The sequence below is a fragment of the Acipenser ruthenus genome, chromosome 6, assembly GCF_902713425.1.
Source record: "Acipenser ruthenus chromosome 6, fAciRut3.2 maternal haplotype, whole genome shotgun sequence".
Taxonomy (NCBI): Eukaryota; Metazoa; Chordata; class Actinopteri; order Acipenseriformes; family Acipenseridae; genus Acipenser; species Acipenser ruthenus.
In genome coordinates this window covers 59,485,825-59,503,213 of record NC_081194.1, presented here as the reverse complement: position 1 = coordinate 59,503,213, position 17,389 = coordinate 59,485,825, and the positions used below count along the sequence as shown (strand labels likewise).

At 36.4% G+C, this 17,389-nt stretch overlaps 1 protein-coding gene across 1 annotated transcript in view; it reads left to right on the top strand.

Moving 5' to 3' along the window:
- Nucleotides 1-1,090: 1,090 nt before the first annotated feature.
- LOC117411590 (sorting nexin-17-like) overlaps nucleotides 1,091-17,389 on the top strand; it is a 37,033-nt gene continuing 20,734 nt past the window's right edge. Inside the window, exons 1-5 of the mRNA XM_034019249.3 lie at nucleotides 1,091-1,757; nucleotides 13,603-13,677; nucleotides 15,081-15,198; nucleotides 16,280-16,344; nucleotides 16,893-17,003. Of these exons, the coding sequence (XP_033875140.1) occupies nucleotides 1,698-1,757; nucleotides 13,603-13,677; nucleotides 15,081-15,198; nucleotides 16,280-16,344; nucleotides 16,893-17,003 (429 nt within the window). The 5' untranslated portion in view covers nucleotides 1,091-1,697. The remainder of the gene's footprint in view (nucleotides 1,758-13,602; nucleotides 13,678-15,080; nucleotides 15,199-16,279; nucleotides 16,345-16,892; nucleotides 17,004-17,389) is intronic.

Sequence of the window (17,389 nt, the reverse complement as noted above, 5' to 3'; positions counted from 1 at the left end):
AATATCAAGATAGATAAAGAAATAAATAAATGTCTATTTGTTGATTTATGTATTCATTTATTTAAATATTTATTAATTAATTTAATTATGTTTTACTTTTACCAAATATATAGGCTATCCTTCAGCATTGCTAATTCTCAGAAATTAACGGTGCTTTTTGAGAGAAAACCGTACTTCCTTGCGCCAATAGGGACCACAATGAGCGTTACACTGACAGGAAACCAACATTTTGTCAGAGATCAAGATCAGAATCTCACAATGATGAGGTCTCGAAAAAAAAACACACTGATGCACACACACTTCCAGGGAATTCTCAGCTGACTGACTTCATCTTTCAAAATGCCGTATATTTTCTCAACTAGTTGTGTAGCACTGACAGTAACACAACACGCTTGCAAACTGACGGTTATAGTTTCAAATCTCACGCATGGTAGACCTCTGCATATATTTATATTATATAAAAAATATATACATATTGTGCAGGCAAATATTCAATTTTAAAACAGAAATAAATCATTTAAAATAAATGAGATGTACATCACAGTAAGTGCGTTCCCTAGTATATGCTGACAAAACGGATGTATATGCGTGGATAAAAGTCACTGCGGGTCTGCAAAAATCTTACTTTGGCGACTTATTTCTCTTACTGAATTACAGGTATTTACTTTTTTTTCTACATTTCACCTAAGTGTTGGGAACTACACATGACAAGTGAAATGTACACGTAAACTATCCTCGCTGTACAGAGTGTCTGGCAATTCTCGCCAATATAACTTGGCACGAGGAAGTAAAGTACCGTTCCTCTCAATGTTCCTCATGCGAGGTCATCTGATGATCTATATCATTCAAGCACTGAAGAACTGTCCATTAAACCAGTGGGGGTTACGTTTGTCAATTAATAACATTTACCAAAAAACAAAACAATAGATTTGCTGAAGTGATAAGGTTTTAACTTTAGACCAGTAAAAAAAATGTACATATCATGTCTTCAGCTATATACTATTTAAAAGCACCTACCATCGACTTTTAACTAACGTTTCGTATTCCCTTTTCACTCTTGGTTGATGCCAGAGGGCTCTGTGTTGCAATGTGACCAACTACATAGTAGAGAGAATATACCGTATTTCAAACGCTGCTGCACTTAAAAAGCAGGGACGTTATATCTAAATTATAGACAGGTTGTAAGATTTGTGATTATAATAATAATAATAATAATAATAATAATAATAAATATTCTAAGGAATATTATATGTTTTAAATAATTTTAAAACAAGATTTATTCTGGTATGCGCCCGGTCAGAAAATATCTGCTTTAGTCGAGAATATACCATCTAAAAGAGGGGGGTTACGAAAAGTATTAATTTAAATAAAAAAAAAAAAAAAATTCTAAAATAAAGTAAACGATAAATATATTTTCTAAGATTACAGTATGGTCGTTAAAAGTTATAGTGAAAGTCAATGTGGTGAAAACAACTTTTAATTTAAAAGAAAACAAATCAGAGACTATAAAAACAGGTTTAAAAAGACCTCTTCCAGGGTGGAAGTACCTGCAGTTTGCAACATGGCTGCTCTAGGGGAATTAGGGAAAGTTTAGCGCTTCAGTTTTTGAAGTTGTCTGAATTTTTTTTGGGGGGGTGGTGCGGTGGGGGGGACATTTCGTTGTCTAGGGAAGTATACGGGCCACGTTGGAATATAACATGCATTTTTCCATTCCTGAGACCGAGGTTCGTTCTGGAGAGAATGGGTCCACATATGTGGTAAGTACAGTATTACCATTGCATGTGTACACTGTGTTATTTTTGGTTTAGTGTGTGATTACTCATGTAGTTATTGCGTTTGAAAAATGACGCGCAGTAAAAAAAAAAAAAAAAAGTTATTTTCTTATTTTTATGAGATACAAACAGCCAGCAGCCAGCACTGACTGCTTGCAAGACGGCACGTGAATCGGTAAAAAGGGGTGTTTGTCAAATACATTACATTCTGTAGCGTCTTCATGCTGCCTTGGTGTCTGTCTATCTATCTATCTATCTATCTATCTATCTATCTATACACACACAGTATAGGTATTATCGAATTAATAAATACCTTCTTAGTTAACAAGACATGTATCTTTATGAATATTGCCAAAAATGTGGGCAGTAGAAGCCAGAATCTGCTACGTAATTGAAGCAGTGTGACGTGTTTGGTACAGCAAACAACATTCTTTGACAAAGGTTGGATGGCATCGACATGTTATGACTGACAATTTTTATGGTCAGGTTTGTGTGTGTTGTTGTCGCCCCCAACCCAGTATTTCTTCCTGATTATATGCACTAGGATACTGTGACGTGTACAGTACATTGTAGATCTATAACTGGCTGTTTATTGTTTTTATAGTAAACGGGTTTCCTTTACTAAAGGGGTAGTACTGCTATGGAAGCTGCCTTTTTATTACAACAGTTTTCAAAATACAAATATACACTGCAAAATGTGTTCTAGTCGTAGGATACAATTCCACGTTAAGCCAGATGAGAATTTGCCAACCACTGTTGCAGCACTTCCTACAACTGCATTGCTATTTGCCTGCAGATAGAGACCCTGTGAAAATTACTTTAATGGGTAACATCTAGTATGCAGAAAGCCAATAATGACAGATAATACAAACTTTTAATATTATAACTTGTGGTATTGTAATAACTTGTGCAAGTTTAATCAAAACTGGACAGGCAGTGCTTTATGGGGGGTGGAGTGTGAAGTACAGACTGTGTTCTCCATATCCCCCAGACTGATACTCTCAAGAACTTTTTGACTATATGGTAGCTATAAAATGCTCATAGCAAGTGATCACAATTGGTGGTTCTCTAGATGCTGCATGTCAAACTAATGTAAAGATATGCCTACTTTAAACCTGTGTTGAAAATAAATGTGTTGATCTGTAAAATATTTAAATACCTGGGTCTATCAAATCTGGACAATGTTATAACCATGTACTGCAGTGCCTTGACAGAGTAACTTCATAGACTGCTGTTGACAGTTTAATGTAAGCATACCTATATGCCATGAGCTCTGCTTTCAGATAAGTAGAGTGGCCAGGTCACAATTTACAAACTGACACCTAGAAATAATAATAGACTAATTTGAATAAGATTTAGTCTACAACATTACACCTCTGAATAGAATGTGTGATGTTGCAAATCTACAAAGTGCATGCTGGTATGTTGCATAATTCCAGGTAAATGATTTCCTCCTGATGTTGGCATATTGCTCTGTGAACACATGACAATGCCTGCATATGGTTTACATTCAGCACAAGTCAGCACAACAAATTTACAACAAATGTAAATGGGTTAACCATCATGTCAGTTAATAAAAGATATTTTTTGCTTTTACAAAGTATGAGCAATAATTTTTGGTCATAATAATTTTGAGATTTATCTTTTTCAAAACTGTGTAATACTACAATAATGACAAATGTATGGACTTTGCTAGCCTCCGTGGTTATTGGCTACAAGCCTCAGACTGTATAAGAATAGCAGTGTTGTATGACTTGTACTGCGTAGGTCATGTTTTGTGTAATCTGTACCACCACAGCAGGGCTGAATTGCTTCTTTTGTGTTCTTTCATTTTATTTTATCATTATTACATACAAGCAGTTTTAGAATTCCAAATGCATATTTATGAATTGGCTTTATTTCCAGTTGGGTGACTCAATTTTCCAAACTTATTGGGACCGATACTAGTTTGCATAATTGATTTGTATGGATAATCGAACAGGTATTAGTAACAATTACTGTACCTTTTAATAATGTATAGTATAAAGTTAACATACACAAGTACCTACTGATGATATATAGCTAGTAACCTATTCTATCACATTAAGCATATAACATTACAAATCTTTACAATTAATGCAATTCAGTAAAACTTTAACCTACAGTTAAAGGAAATGAAATACTGTAATTAAACGTACCATATACCAAACTTTGAAAATCATTAAAGAATACAGTTCAGTACAACTTTGACACATTACAGAACTTTAGGAATCATTAAACTACAAACATTCAGTAAAATGTTTCTATACTTTGATACTTGCTGGCATTGTAATAACGTGCAACTGAAATGAATAAAAGTTCTTAGCTGCTCAATAACAGACAGGATCTCCAGCCCTTACTGACAAAATAGAAGAACAATCAAGAACGAGGTGACTGTTTTCATTTGCTGAACTGCAACAATGTAAAGCACACAATGCTCCATCTAAGGTTTTGGTGGTCTGAATAATTCTGTAACTCGTTTGCTTCAGTCTGCTGGGTTTTTTTTGGCAGCTAAATCTCATAGCCATTTTAGCAGCAGAAGCTATGTACGTAATTCATCACTCGATTACAGTTGCATTCGGTTGATTAGACAGTACGTTTGATCAAAGATCGGATAATTGACTCTCTACTTTGTGTGTGTGTGTGTTATTTTTTTAAAATATAATATATTTGTTAGATGTGATCTATTAGGAACACTACATTTCTTCTACTTGCTTATTTTTTTGAAGGTCAGTAAAGCGTTTACTTGAGACGTTACATTTACGATCTAAAAGGTAATGGACTTCGTTCAACAGCCAACACTCAAGGACAGACAAGTTGTTGTTGTTTTGTTTCTGTACACCTTTACTTTACAAACCAATATTGGAGACAAAATAGATATCCACTGTGACATGTACAGTATTGTGAAGAATATAAAAAGACAAAGCTGTCGTAAATATCACCCAGTCAAAGTGATTCATCTCAAAAAATAGAAACCTGATGTTGTAGTCTACAATGCCGTTCATAGAGTACTGTAGTTTTTCCATGAAAGAGTGTGGCTGAATCAGCAATGAGCCCCAGATACTCAATTTTTGCATTCCTTAAATCCGGTATGAATGCATCAAAATCTATGTATTACTGATTTCGATGCAGTGCAGTATTTTTCAAACTGTTACAAGCACACCATTTTTTACTCATGGTCCATGTTACAGCTATGGCCAAAAGTTTTACATCACCTAGAATTTTAGGATTGAGACATTAATTTAAATATATATATATATATATATATATATATATATATATATATATATCTATATCTATATATATATATATATATCTATATATATATCTATATATATATATCTATATCTATATATATATATATATATATCTATATATATATATATATATATCTATATATATATATATATATATATCCAGGGCGACTTACAATTGTTACAAGATATCACATTATTTTTACATACATCTACCCATTTATACAGTTGGGTTTTTACTGGAGCAATCTAGGTAAAGTACCTTGCTTAGGGGTACAGCAGCAGTGTTCCCCACTTGGGATTGAACCAACAACCCTCCAGTCAAGAGTCCAGAGCCCTAACCACTACTCCACATTGCTGCTATGCTGCCTCTGCCTGCGTTCTGAGCAATATAATGGCTTTTATTACTTTTTGAAAATGAACAACTTAAAGTTATGAGCGAATATCCGAACACACTGTGTTCATTTTACAATTGTATTTGAAAATCACCACTTCCATATAATTTAATAAAATTAGTTAAGCGGATAAAAAATATATATATATATATATACAGTACTGTGCAAAGGTTTTAGGCAGGTGTGAAAAAATGCTGTAAAGTAAGAATGCTTTCAAAAATAGACATGTTAATAGATTACATTTATCAATTAACTAAATGCAAAGTGAGTGAACAGAAGAAAAATCTACATCAAATCAATATTTGGTGTGACCACCCTTTGCCTTCAAAACAGCATCAGTTCTTCTAGGTACACTTGCACAAAGTCAGGGATTTTGTAGGCATATAGGTGTATGATTAAACAATTATACCAGACAGGTGCTAATGATCATCAATTCAATATGTAGGTTGAAACACAATCATTAACCTGAACAGAAACAGCTGTGTAGGAGGAATAAAACTGGGTGAGGAACAGCCAAACTCGGCTAACAAGGTGAGGTTGCTGAAGACAGTTTACTGTCAAAAGTCATACACCATGGCAAGACTGAGCACAGCAACAAGACACAAGGTATTTATACTGCATCAGCAAGGTCTCTCCCAGGCAGAAATTTCAAGGCAGACAGGGGTTTCCAGATGTGCTGTCCAAGCTCTTTTGAAGAAGCACAAAGAAACGGGCAACGTTGAGGACCGTAGACGCAGTGGTCGGCCAAGGAAACTTACTGCAGCAGATGAAAGACACATCATGCTTACTTCCCTTCGCAATCGGAAGATGTCCAGCAGTGCCATCAGCTCAGAATTGGCAGAAAACAGTGGGACCCTGGTACACCCATCTACTGTCCGGAGAAGTCTGGTCAGAAGTGGCCTTCATGGAAGACTTGCGGCCAAAAAGCCATACCTCCGACGTGGAAACAAGGCCAAGCGACTCAACTATGCACGAAAACACAGGAACTGGGGTGCAGAAAAATGGCAGCAGGTGCTCTGGACTGATGAGTCAAAATTTGAAATAGTTGGCTGTAGCAGAAGACAGTTTGTTCGCCGAAGGGCTGGAGAGCGGTACACGAATGAGTGTCTGCAGGCAACAGTGAAGTATGGTGGAGGTTCCTTGCAAGTTTGGGGCTGCATTTCTGCAAATGGAGTTGGGGATTTGGTCAGAATTAATGGTCTCCTCAATGCTGAGAAGTACAGGCAGATACTTATCCACCATGCAATACCATCAGGGAGGCATCTGATTGGCCCCAAATTTATTCTGCAGCATGACAACGACTCCAAACATACAGCTAAGAACTATCTTCAGCGTAAAGAAGAACAAGGAGTCCTGGAAGTGATGGTATGGCCCCCACAGAGCCCTGATCTCAACATCGAGTCTGTCTGGGATTACATGAAGAGAGAGAAGCAACTGAGGTGCAAGTGTACCAAGAAGAATTGATGCTGTTTTGAAGGCAAAGGGTGGTCACACCAAATATTGATTTGATGTAGATTTTTCTGTTCACTCACTTTGCATTTTGTTAATTGATAAATATAAACTATTAACATGTCTATTTTTGAAAGCATTCTTACTTTAGCATTTTTTCACACCTGCCTAAAACTTTTGCACAGTACTGTGTGTGTGTGTATATATATATATATATATATATATATATATAGTGAAAAATTCAAAGTTAAGCATTGTATTTAATGCTACATTTCTAAAACAAAAGGGCTACTAATGTAGATGCCTTCCTCTTGCATTAGAACAGAATTATGTTTAAGCGTATTCAAGCCAAATGTCTGTCAAAACAACATCCCAGTGCACCTTAAATAAGAACATAAGACATTTTACTAGCGAAAGGAGGCCTTTTGGCCCATCATGCTCGTTTTGGTTGTTAAAGTCTTGCAAAGAAAGTAAATTAGACAAGACAACCATTCTGACTACTGTAATAAACTGTAAGTGCTTTTCATTGCTTTCATGCTGAACCTGCAGCCGTCTGTATTGGCAGACTTTTGCAGTGTGACTCGGAAGCTTCTAAAGGTCCTGTGCTTTCCTTTGCAGGTGAAGCGTCACATTGATCCTGTTATCTGTAGGGAAACTGCTATGCTAGCAATGAAATCTGTATTCATCCTGGTCTTTCCACTGTTAATGCATACAATTCAAAACACAGGAGTTTCAGAGCTATCACATTACATACACATAAATACTGATTACCACAAAATCCAAAGAAAACATTGCTAACATTAGACATGCGGTAGAGTATATTTTTGCAGCTTATAGCAAATGCACTGTAGTGATGAAAAAAAACAAGCTTTGATCATATATATGGCACAGTATACTGTAAATTGTTTCAACCATACTCTGCACTATTTATCACTGCAAGTGTTTTGTATGACACGTTTTTAAACTCTCTTTTTTTTTTTTTTTTTTTTTTTTTTTAGCCTCAGGTTGCGTAATTCCAGGTTAGCATTTTCAGGTTCTTTAACATTACAATTGGCATGCTTAAAATAAGAGTCGAAATTTTCTTTGAAGTTTTCTAGAAAGTGCAAACTGCCTGCTTCATTCCAGTTTTATTTGCTGTGCTTTTTTCTTTTTTTCTTTTTTTCTTTTTTTTTAGTAAGTAATATGTACAGAAGGATTCACTTAAACTAAAAGAACTAAAAACAACAATAAAAGAAAAAGGTAAACTTCGGCAAAGAGCTCAGGGTGGCGATCTGAAAGATGTTTCAATGCATTGGTGGTGTTTCCTCCCTTGTTTTTCACTTCTTTTAAAACACTTTCGACATTTTGGCTGTCTGCCTTCAACCAAATTGCCGTTGTCATCTGGCTGAAATCCAAAATAGTTCCACACCAAGCTTCTTTTTCCAGCATTCGCCATTACATCTGCACTAATTAAATTTTCCCAGAAAGCGCAGGGCAGTTGGTCACTTCCGCCAAGCAGAAATGAGCATGCTTAGTTCATATTGTTTTTAAAGCACACAATTAGTGTTTTGTTTTAAAGCTTTAAAAATAATTTTAAAAAAACGGAAAAAAAAACAGTATCGAAAAATTGTGGTACTTCAATATTTTTGTTTACCCCTATATTAGGTATGGTAGGATTTTTGGTATCATGATATACCGTAGGTATCGATATACCGTGGAACACTAGTTCCCTTAGGCGAAGTGTTCTCCTAGGAGGTGTTCGTATACGCAGAGTGCTGTATATGGAAAGCTGCAAGGCGGTATGTAATTCAATATGTTAACGTAACATTATTAAGCTGGATTCGTTCGACTTTAGTTAGTTCACTAAACACAACTTATTTTTTTCTGTTCGATACAGTAGGTCCCTATCTCTGTTGTTTAATCAGAGGCGGAGGGTAAACGGAGGATTAATAAGGTTGGTCAGTGAATATTTATTTAACCATATAAACTACTGGTGCACAGTCAGTACACCCTCGATTGGCTAACTTGGGATCCAAGCGAAAGAACAATCAAAACAAACAATAAGCTGCTGGAGTAAGCAATATTATGAAGCGCCTTGGTTAAAGGCATTATCTAAATGTATTAATAATATTACAACAAATAATGTAATCTAAATGACTATGCAACAGTTGTTGTTTTTTTTCACACGGTAGTAAATTTAGCATTTATTAAAGAAATCAAAGCAATAATAGCATTCAGATAGCCTGCTGTAAATGTGTTGGTAGAGTGGGGTCTGTCATTAAAACATCTAGCTAAGTTACATGTTTAAAATAAAGTACACACTTTGTCTTGCTGAAATAAATATATTAAAACCTATTCATATTTTTAAGTATGAACATTGTATACTATATAAATAAATGCCTTTACAATTCCTGTAGTACAATTGTTATTTTAGCCCTGTGAACTTGTAAAGGGCAGACCAGTACAGTACCTATTCTACCTGGGACAGTATGTTGTTGAAGGTGACATTAGGGTTGCAATGGAAACTGAAAAAGGAAGGAAAGCAATGGAAAGAGCAGTTGTTTAGTTGTATTAGTAGGTTATTAACATTTGAAATGGTTATACTTTTTGTATTGTGTAGGCCTACAATCAAATACTTTTACAGATATTTTTAACCTTCTTTGCCATGACTTATGTTTTTCCAGTGTGGTTAAAAAATGTTGAGTTGTTTTAGCCACAGAGGCTAACTAAATAAAATCCCCAGAGGGAACGTAGATAACACTGGCGTGTCATGGATTTGGTTCCGGGGGGTGGGGGTGCTGGTGGTGAATCGCCTGTATTTTGTTTTGCGGGGAGGTTGTGCTGAGAATGATTGGCAGGATTTTGTTGTGGGGGGCGGTGGGGTGGGGTGGTGCTTGTGATGGATTGAGATTTTTGCACATGGCTAATTTTTATATATATATATATATATATATATATATATATATATATATATATATATATATATATATATTAATTTTTTTTTTTTTTTTTTTTTCCACACATAGTTAATTCATTTTTTGGGGGGGGGGGGGCAACAGCCCCCTAAAACCACCCCCCTAGCTATGCCACTGCTTTGTATTGAATAAGAATAACAGGTCATTGCACTGTAGATGCATGCTTCTGGTGCAGTGCAGAGGAGGAGTTCTGATTTTAAAGTAGCAGAAGTCTGTCGGGTTGTTTAAAAATGCACAAAGCCATGTCTGGAATTGTGTAACGGCAAATCTGTGTCGGAAGGGAATTCGTACCCATGTATATGAGATTACGGAATTTATTCCATCTGTTTTTGTGCTGGCATCCAGGAGCAGCAGTGATTAACTGCATCGCTCTTCCAAATCTGTCAGGTCTGCAGTGCCATTTTCCATGCTGATTTGCATTGAATTGCTCACTCTTGTGTTACCCAGGAGGGTTTAGCAAAATCACAATGATGAAAATCAGTTTGAACAAGATAAACTAAACAGACTTTGTTTTCTCACTTCAATAATCACTTCACGTTCTAAAATAGAATTACATTTGATAATAAGGAAAACTATTTTAATACAAAAAAGTATAAGAGGTGATACTGTACAGTATTTTCTTTCAATCAAAATCAAAAGTGTGCATGAAAAATGAATTGTCCTTCTGCATTAGGATACATTTTTATACTGATATACCTAATTAGCTTATCTTCTGATCTGTTTTTGCTTACATAGTGTTTATACATTCGGGAATTTGGAAAATTACTAGGTTTCACGTCTGCTTTCAATTTTAACATTATCAAGTGCTATTTTTGACATCTTTTGACCTTTAGGGCAGAGAGATAATCAGCAGTGTCCTGCTGCCAAAACAGGAACTTTGAAATTACAGATATATTTTGAGCAACACTGAGCCATCCGAAGGACTTTACACAATCCAAAAGGCTGAATAAACCAGTGCTATGCCTATCTCTACAGCAAATCCTGCTGGCTAGGTGCTCAGTGAGCTCAAACGCAGACACCTGCAGGGCTGTGCTTTCTCCTCCAGAGGTCGGTAGCTCGCTGACATCCGCTCTCGAGTTCCTGGGTGTAAAAGAAAAAGATGGCTCAGGGATTGGAGGACACCTACGGAACCTTCGGTTCTCCTGAGCTGTTTGATTGGAGATTTCAAATTGGAGAGGAAATCGGGGGTAAAACAATTGAGCACACTAAATAAAATAACCTATTGCAGCTTGTCCTTAAACAAATAAAAGTGAAGGGCATACAGTGGTACAGTATGAATAACCTCAAATGTTTTGAAGCTACAGTACTGCTAAGAAAAAACATGTAACAGATTTAAAAAAAAAAAAAAAAGAGCTGCCAAAAATAAGTCTTTGCAGGCTGTTAATATACTGTGCTGTAGTGTTGTTGGAATTCCAAATTGAGTATTCATTTGTAAGTCGTCCAGCTGTGACTTTGTTGATGAAAGGGTTTTTGACCAAGGTTTATCCATAGAAACTGTGTACTTAGACAATCCTGCTGAAGAACTGTTTGTGCCTATGAAACTGGGCAATCTGCCTGGGAAACTGCAGCACTTGCAGAAATCCTGTGCAAAAACATGGTCTGCATCTTCATGCCAGAATTCCTGAGTGTGAGGGGTCTTTAATTCTTTATGCCTGTTCTCACATTTCCTGAAGGTTTGAGAGCTGACTCTTCCTGTTTTGTTTTTTTTTAATTTAATTTTTTTAATTATATATATATATATATATATATATATATATATATATATATATATATATATATATATATATATATATATATACAGTGCCTTGCAAAAGTATTCAGACCCCTGACCAATTCTCTCATATTACTGAATTACAAATGGTACATTGAAATTTCGTTCTGTTTGATATTTTATTTTAAAACACTGAAACTCAAAATCAATTATTGATTTTAATTCTTCTTCCAGTCTTCAGTTGTCCACTGGCGGTGCTTCATGGCCCAGGAAAGCCTCTTTTTCTTATTTTGCCATCTTAGCAATGGCTTTCTTACTGCCACTCGACCTGTCAAACCTGCAGCTCGAAGTCTTCTCTTCACAGTTGAAACTGAGACTTGCTTACTTCGACCAGTGTTAAGCTGTGCTTGAAGCTGTTGTCCTGTGAGCCACCTATCACGCAAGCTGTTGACTCTCAGAAACTTGTCTTCTGATTCTGTTGTGGCTTTGGGTCTGTCCGAACTCTTCCTGTCAGAGTTTCCTCCAGTTTCCAAGTGCCTTTTGATGGTGTAGGAAACTGTACTCACTGACACCTTGGCTTTCTTTGCAATTTCTCTAAAGGAAAGACCTACACTTTTAAGGGTTATAATGGTCTGTCTGTCTTCCTTTGTTAATTGCCTTTTTCTCGCCATTATGAGAGCAATATACTACTTCCTGCAGTACAATACTGTCCAAATAATGCTTAAGAGGGTGTAGTAACACAGTCTGTTCCAACACTGCTTTTATACAGACAGAGGGTTTGTAAGTAATCAACAAAAGTTGGGACACCTGTAGGAATTGTTAGCATCAACTTTCAAGGCTTAATTTACTTCCATTGCTGCAGAACAGCTGTAAGTTGTTAACCCATTACTTGTTCCCTGAAAAAGGCCTTTTTGTATAACTCTGAAATGTACATTATTTTTCAGTTTTTGGTAACCTAAACTTTTTTTTTGAACCTCTGGCAGTTTACCGCTTACCTTTGTACCATTTCAGGTTATTCACTGGACTTGAACTGCTTAAATTTCAATAAAAACTGGAAAAATGGGGGTGTTCTAGAACTTTTGACCGGTTGTGTGTGTGTGTGTGTGTGTGTGTGTGTGTCTATATATATATATATATATATATTGTGTGTGTGTGTGTGTGTCTATATATATATATATATATATATATATATATATATATAGAAGAGTACAGGAAATTCAGGAAATTCAAAGGTTTTGCTGATCAGTAGTCATCCAAAAGGAAATGGTTCATAACCCCAACCAGTGACCAGAGAAGTTGACTTGGGGAATGTTCTGCCCAGTAAAGTATTTACTAAGCATCTCCGCTTGTACAGTAAGAGTTTGCAAATCTACCAGTTGTTTTGGAAAGCTGCTGCCTCCATGGTCAAAGCCTTGTGCTGTGTCTCATAAGAACATAAGAAAGTTTACAAACGAGAGGAGGCCATTCAGCCCATCTTGCTCGTTTGGTTGTTAGTAGCTTGTTGATCCCAGAATCTCATCAAGCAGGAAGCATTTTAGATGGTGACTTCATATTTGCAAGATTTCATCCCACCCTTAAGCCCCTTTCACACTTGCACTTCTGCCCGAGTCCAGAGCCGGGTTCTGGCTACCTGGGTCACAATCCCGCATAGTGTGAAGCCACGTACCTGGGTCGTACCCTAGTCCCAGCGACCCACCTCAGGATGTGGGTTGACATGCTTTGACCCGGGTTGTGTGAGACAAAATGCAAAAGGGACAACAAAATAACAAACAGCCACATTTTGTTCACTGATATTACACTGACGTACACAGTTATATTTAAACAGTGCCTTGCATATCAGGCACTGACTATTTGTGTAGGTTATGAAAATTGTCTGAATTTTGCTCATTGTTGCAGGAAGAAAGTCAAGAAATGCTAAGGCCTGATAGGTGAAAGATTTTTAAGAAATGAAATTGCTGCATAAAGCTGTTTATGTAACAAATTTGTTATATTATGTAACAATATCCTTCTTTTTTGTCCTGTATTTACCGTTCTTTGCTCCTTTTCCAGGCTTACAATATCCACATAAACGGAGTGGTGCACTGCCAGGTCAGATACAGCCAGCTTCTCGGGCTACATGAACAGGTAAAGTAACAGTGCAGATTAGATATAGCCAAGCTGGCCTAATTCAAAATCATTTCGAATTTAGGAACAAATGTCTACACTGACACTGAGCTGGGTTTGAACGCTTTACATCCACAGTTCACTGAGTGTGCGTTTCCTGGTACTGTCTTGAACATTTCCTGTTAGTGCTAGGCAGCAGGGAGTCTGTATTCCAGAGAACATAGGGTGCTGTTTTAAATATAAAGGAATGGGTACAATCTGTAGTGCCTCAAGGTCATAATGTTGATATACTTCAAATACAGGATTCAAAATAAAATTCTCCAGGCACTGGTGTGACCTGAAAACACTGTTTGTTTTTGGTGATTACCCAATCGCAGTAATCCTCAGTCCTGTTATTTTTTTCTCTTCTGCCTACTCTGCAGTTTTCGTTTTAAAGCCTTTTTATTAATATAGGCGTGCCCGCACTTCCGTATTTTCAGTATCCAAAATAAACAGAGTTTCTGCCTTATCACTTATTTTTGCCATGGTGACCACTCATGGCACTGTTGTCACACAGCTCTTTGTAATTCTTAAAATACGTGTGCTCCAATAAAATATTTACCAACCCTAATACTACACATGAATATAGCCTATTGTATGATACAGCAGCAAGACACCAATTTGGATATCACCTAATGAACTGTGCTTAAACAAGCACTCCATGCTGAGAACATGCCAGAGCTTCATTGGGCATTCCAGCACAGGGCACACTGGTGTAAGAAGCTGCGTATGCCCAACAGAATTTCTGAATTTCTACGTTTTAAGTGACTCAATCTTACCAAGCTACCAAATTCATTTACATGGTATGGACATTTTATTGGGAATTAAAATAGACACATGGAGGCAGTGTTGTGCAAAGGAGCTGAACCATGTGACACGTGCAGTATAAATCCTGGGCTTATCAGTTTAGCTGGCATTGAAATGGCTATAAGCAAAGAATTATCAGCATTTTGATAGTATTATCGTACTGCAATGTGGAAATTACCTCTGTCTCACTGAGTTTAAGGAATGGTAAACATCCCAGATGTAAAATGCTCTGTGTACAGCAGTAGTTTCTCAGAATTGTTACATCTGAAAGGGTTAATCAGGTCACTCTCTGAACATCTTCTGTAGTCAAATCTGATTTGCCAAGCCTTTAACTTTGTTTATATCTTGTAATTTCAGCTCTGGGAGAATGCAGTAATAAAACAGTGACTACAAATCTAATCTAAAGAAAGAAACTTGCATCCAAAATGCAATTTATTTCAATTGTTGGCCTCTTGTAGCTTTAATAAATAAAGTATTCAAACCCTACTGGCTGGTTATTCAAAAGACCTTTTATTTGTTTGGCTGGCGGTTTAAAATATATCAAACCTTAATACTTTTATTTACCTCTCATCCCACAGTTAAAAAAGGAGTATGGTAATAATGTAGTCCCAGCATTCCCTCCGAAGAAACTTTTTACACTCACACCAGCTGAAGTGGAACAGCGAAGAGAACAGCTAGAGAAGTATATGCAGGCTGGTGAGTATGCAGGAGTGTTGGGACCTTGTACTTTTTAGGGGGGGAAATGTTAGACGAACACTTAATTACTGTAATTTTAGCTGGTAAAATAAAAACATGAAGTACTATGTTAAGACACCCGTCTTTCTCATTTTAACAGATCTTTCCTTGGAGTATTTTTTGCACAGTTGTTGCACAATCACATTTTGTCTAGCCTGCTTTGCCCCCAGGCCTGTGTTTGACATGCTTGATCTACACTAAAGGCACAGCATCTAAACTTTACAAAAATTCAGGTTCAAAGTGTATAAAAGCATTAATTTGTGCTGACCCACGTGAGAGAAATATTTCAGACAAGGTGGTTAAATCTAAAGTAATGCTAAGTGAGATTTCCAGTGCTACCCACCAGTATAAACAATGATAGATTTTTAATGAATGCATAAGAATTAAAGAGAACTTTTTAGAAAATACTTAGACATTTCAGCAAGAACCTAAAGTTGTTTTATTTTTTTTTGGGCCATGTCAATAAATTACTTGGTGGATGTTTGACCAAAAAAAAAAAAAAAAAAAGGTTTGTAAAATGTCCTCCCAGCATGCTGTGTGCGTATCCTTATGCTGCAGTGTTCTAGTCTCCCGCACTTGCTCAGATGGGCAGCAGTGACAGATTGTGACAAAACCGCAGCCCTTGGGACTGCTAAACTGACATTGCTCGGCCCGTGTGTCTGGCTATGATTATGATCACTGAACAGCAATGTAATTCTCCATCTCCAAGCAACAAACGGGTGCACTTCCAACATTAGATCATTATTCTGTGTGCTTGAGTATTGTGGATTGTTATTATAAACTGTATTAGACATGTTTTTTAGTTTTATGTATATTTATATGAACCTGTTAATTGATTAATAATGTTTGTAAAATAATAATGTATTATTAATACATAAGCACTGTCTCCAAACAGGATTAATTGCAGGGGATTTAGAGTGACTGTACTGAGCTAATAATTTTTTTTTCAGATGAGCTATAAAATGTTTAATCAGATATTAGCTCTATTCGGTTATTGCTAACTGCTATATCAGCGTTCATGTATGCATGTGTGTTCCCACAGTGCGACAGGACCCTATACTTGGAGCCAGTGAAACATTCAACAGCTTCTTGAGAAAAGCCCAACAGGTAGTTCTGTGTTTTAAAACGTGGCTATGACATTAAATCAAGTCAGTGGGTGTTATGATCTAGGGATGTAAGTATGGTGGATGTAGGTAATCTACTTAATCATGATACAGATTTTTTGTAATTTTATATTTAGTCTTGATGGGGATGCATACTATTACTATAGATGTCCAAGTAGGTGATATTGCCAAACCATTAGTTAAACATCTATTCCAGTTTCATTTGAATCCTGTCACTTAATATCTTATTGAATGTGTGCAGATTTTAAACTAATACATGTAACAGCATTGACATGTGGACCAAAAGTAGTAATGGAAGTCTGTTGTATGTCTTTTTTGTAAAATTATTTTTCTATTTGTCATGTCTTCTCTTTCCTTTTTTTATTTTCTTCTTTATTTTTTTAACCCCAACATTTCCCTGCCATGCCCTGATCACTTGCATTGCCTGGGGATAGGGACAAGCAATCCTTGAAAGCAGTGAGATGACCTACTTTGGCCGTCCACTACATTGAATCATAATGCTGACTTCTCTCCATGCCTTTTATCCTGCAGGAAACGCAGCAGATTGCCACGGAGGAAGTTCACTTGGATGTTTACCTGTCGAACGGTCAGAAAGTGAAAGTGAACATACTCACATCAGACCAGACCGAGGACGTCCTAGAGGTAAGACAGAGGTCTGTGGGGAAGCTTATAAAGTGGCAGAATGGTATAAGAAACCAGAAACACATGTAGGGGGGAAAAAAAACCAAAAAAAAAAAGAACTTTTAATACTGAATTGTAAATTGGCATAACGTGTAGAATCAGAAACAGTATAATGTAGCGTTGCTTATATAAAATAACTTCATGAATTTCTACTGTGTATTATAATCCAAGTATTTTATTTTGAAAGGATAAAAAAAACACAACACTAAAAGGCTGATGAATGTAACTTTCGACCAAAAATTGTCTGGTTCTCTTAAAGGTTAACCAACAATAACTGTCTCGAAGCCTGTTGATATTGGTATATATTCCATATGTACTCCTAAGCTACAAGGGTTCCGTGCAGATGA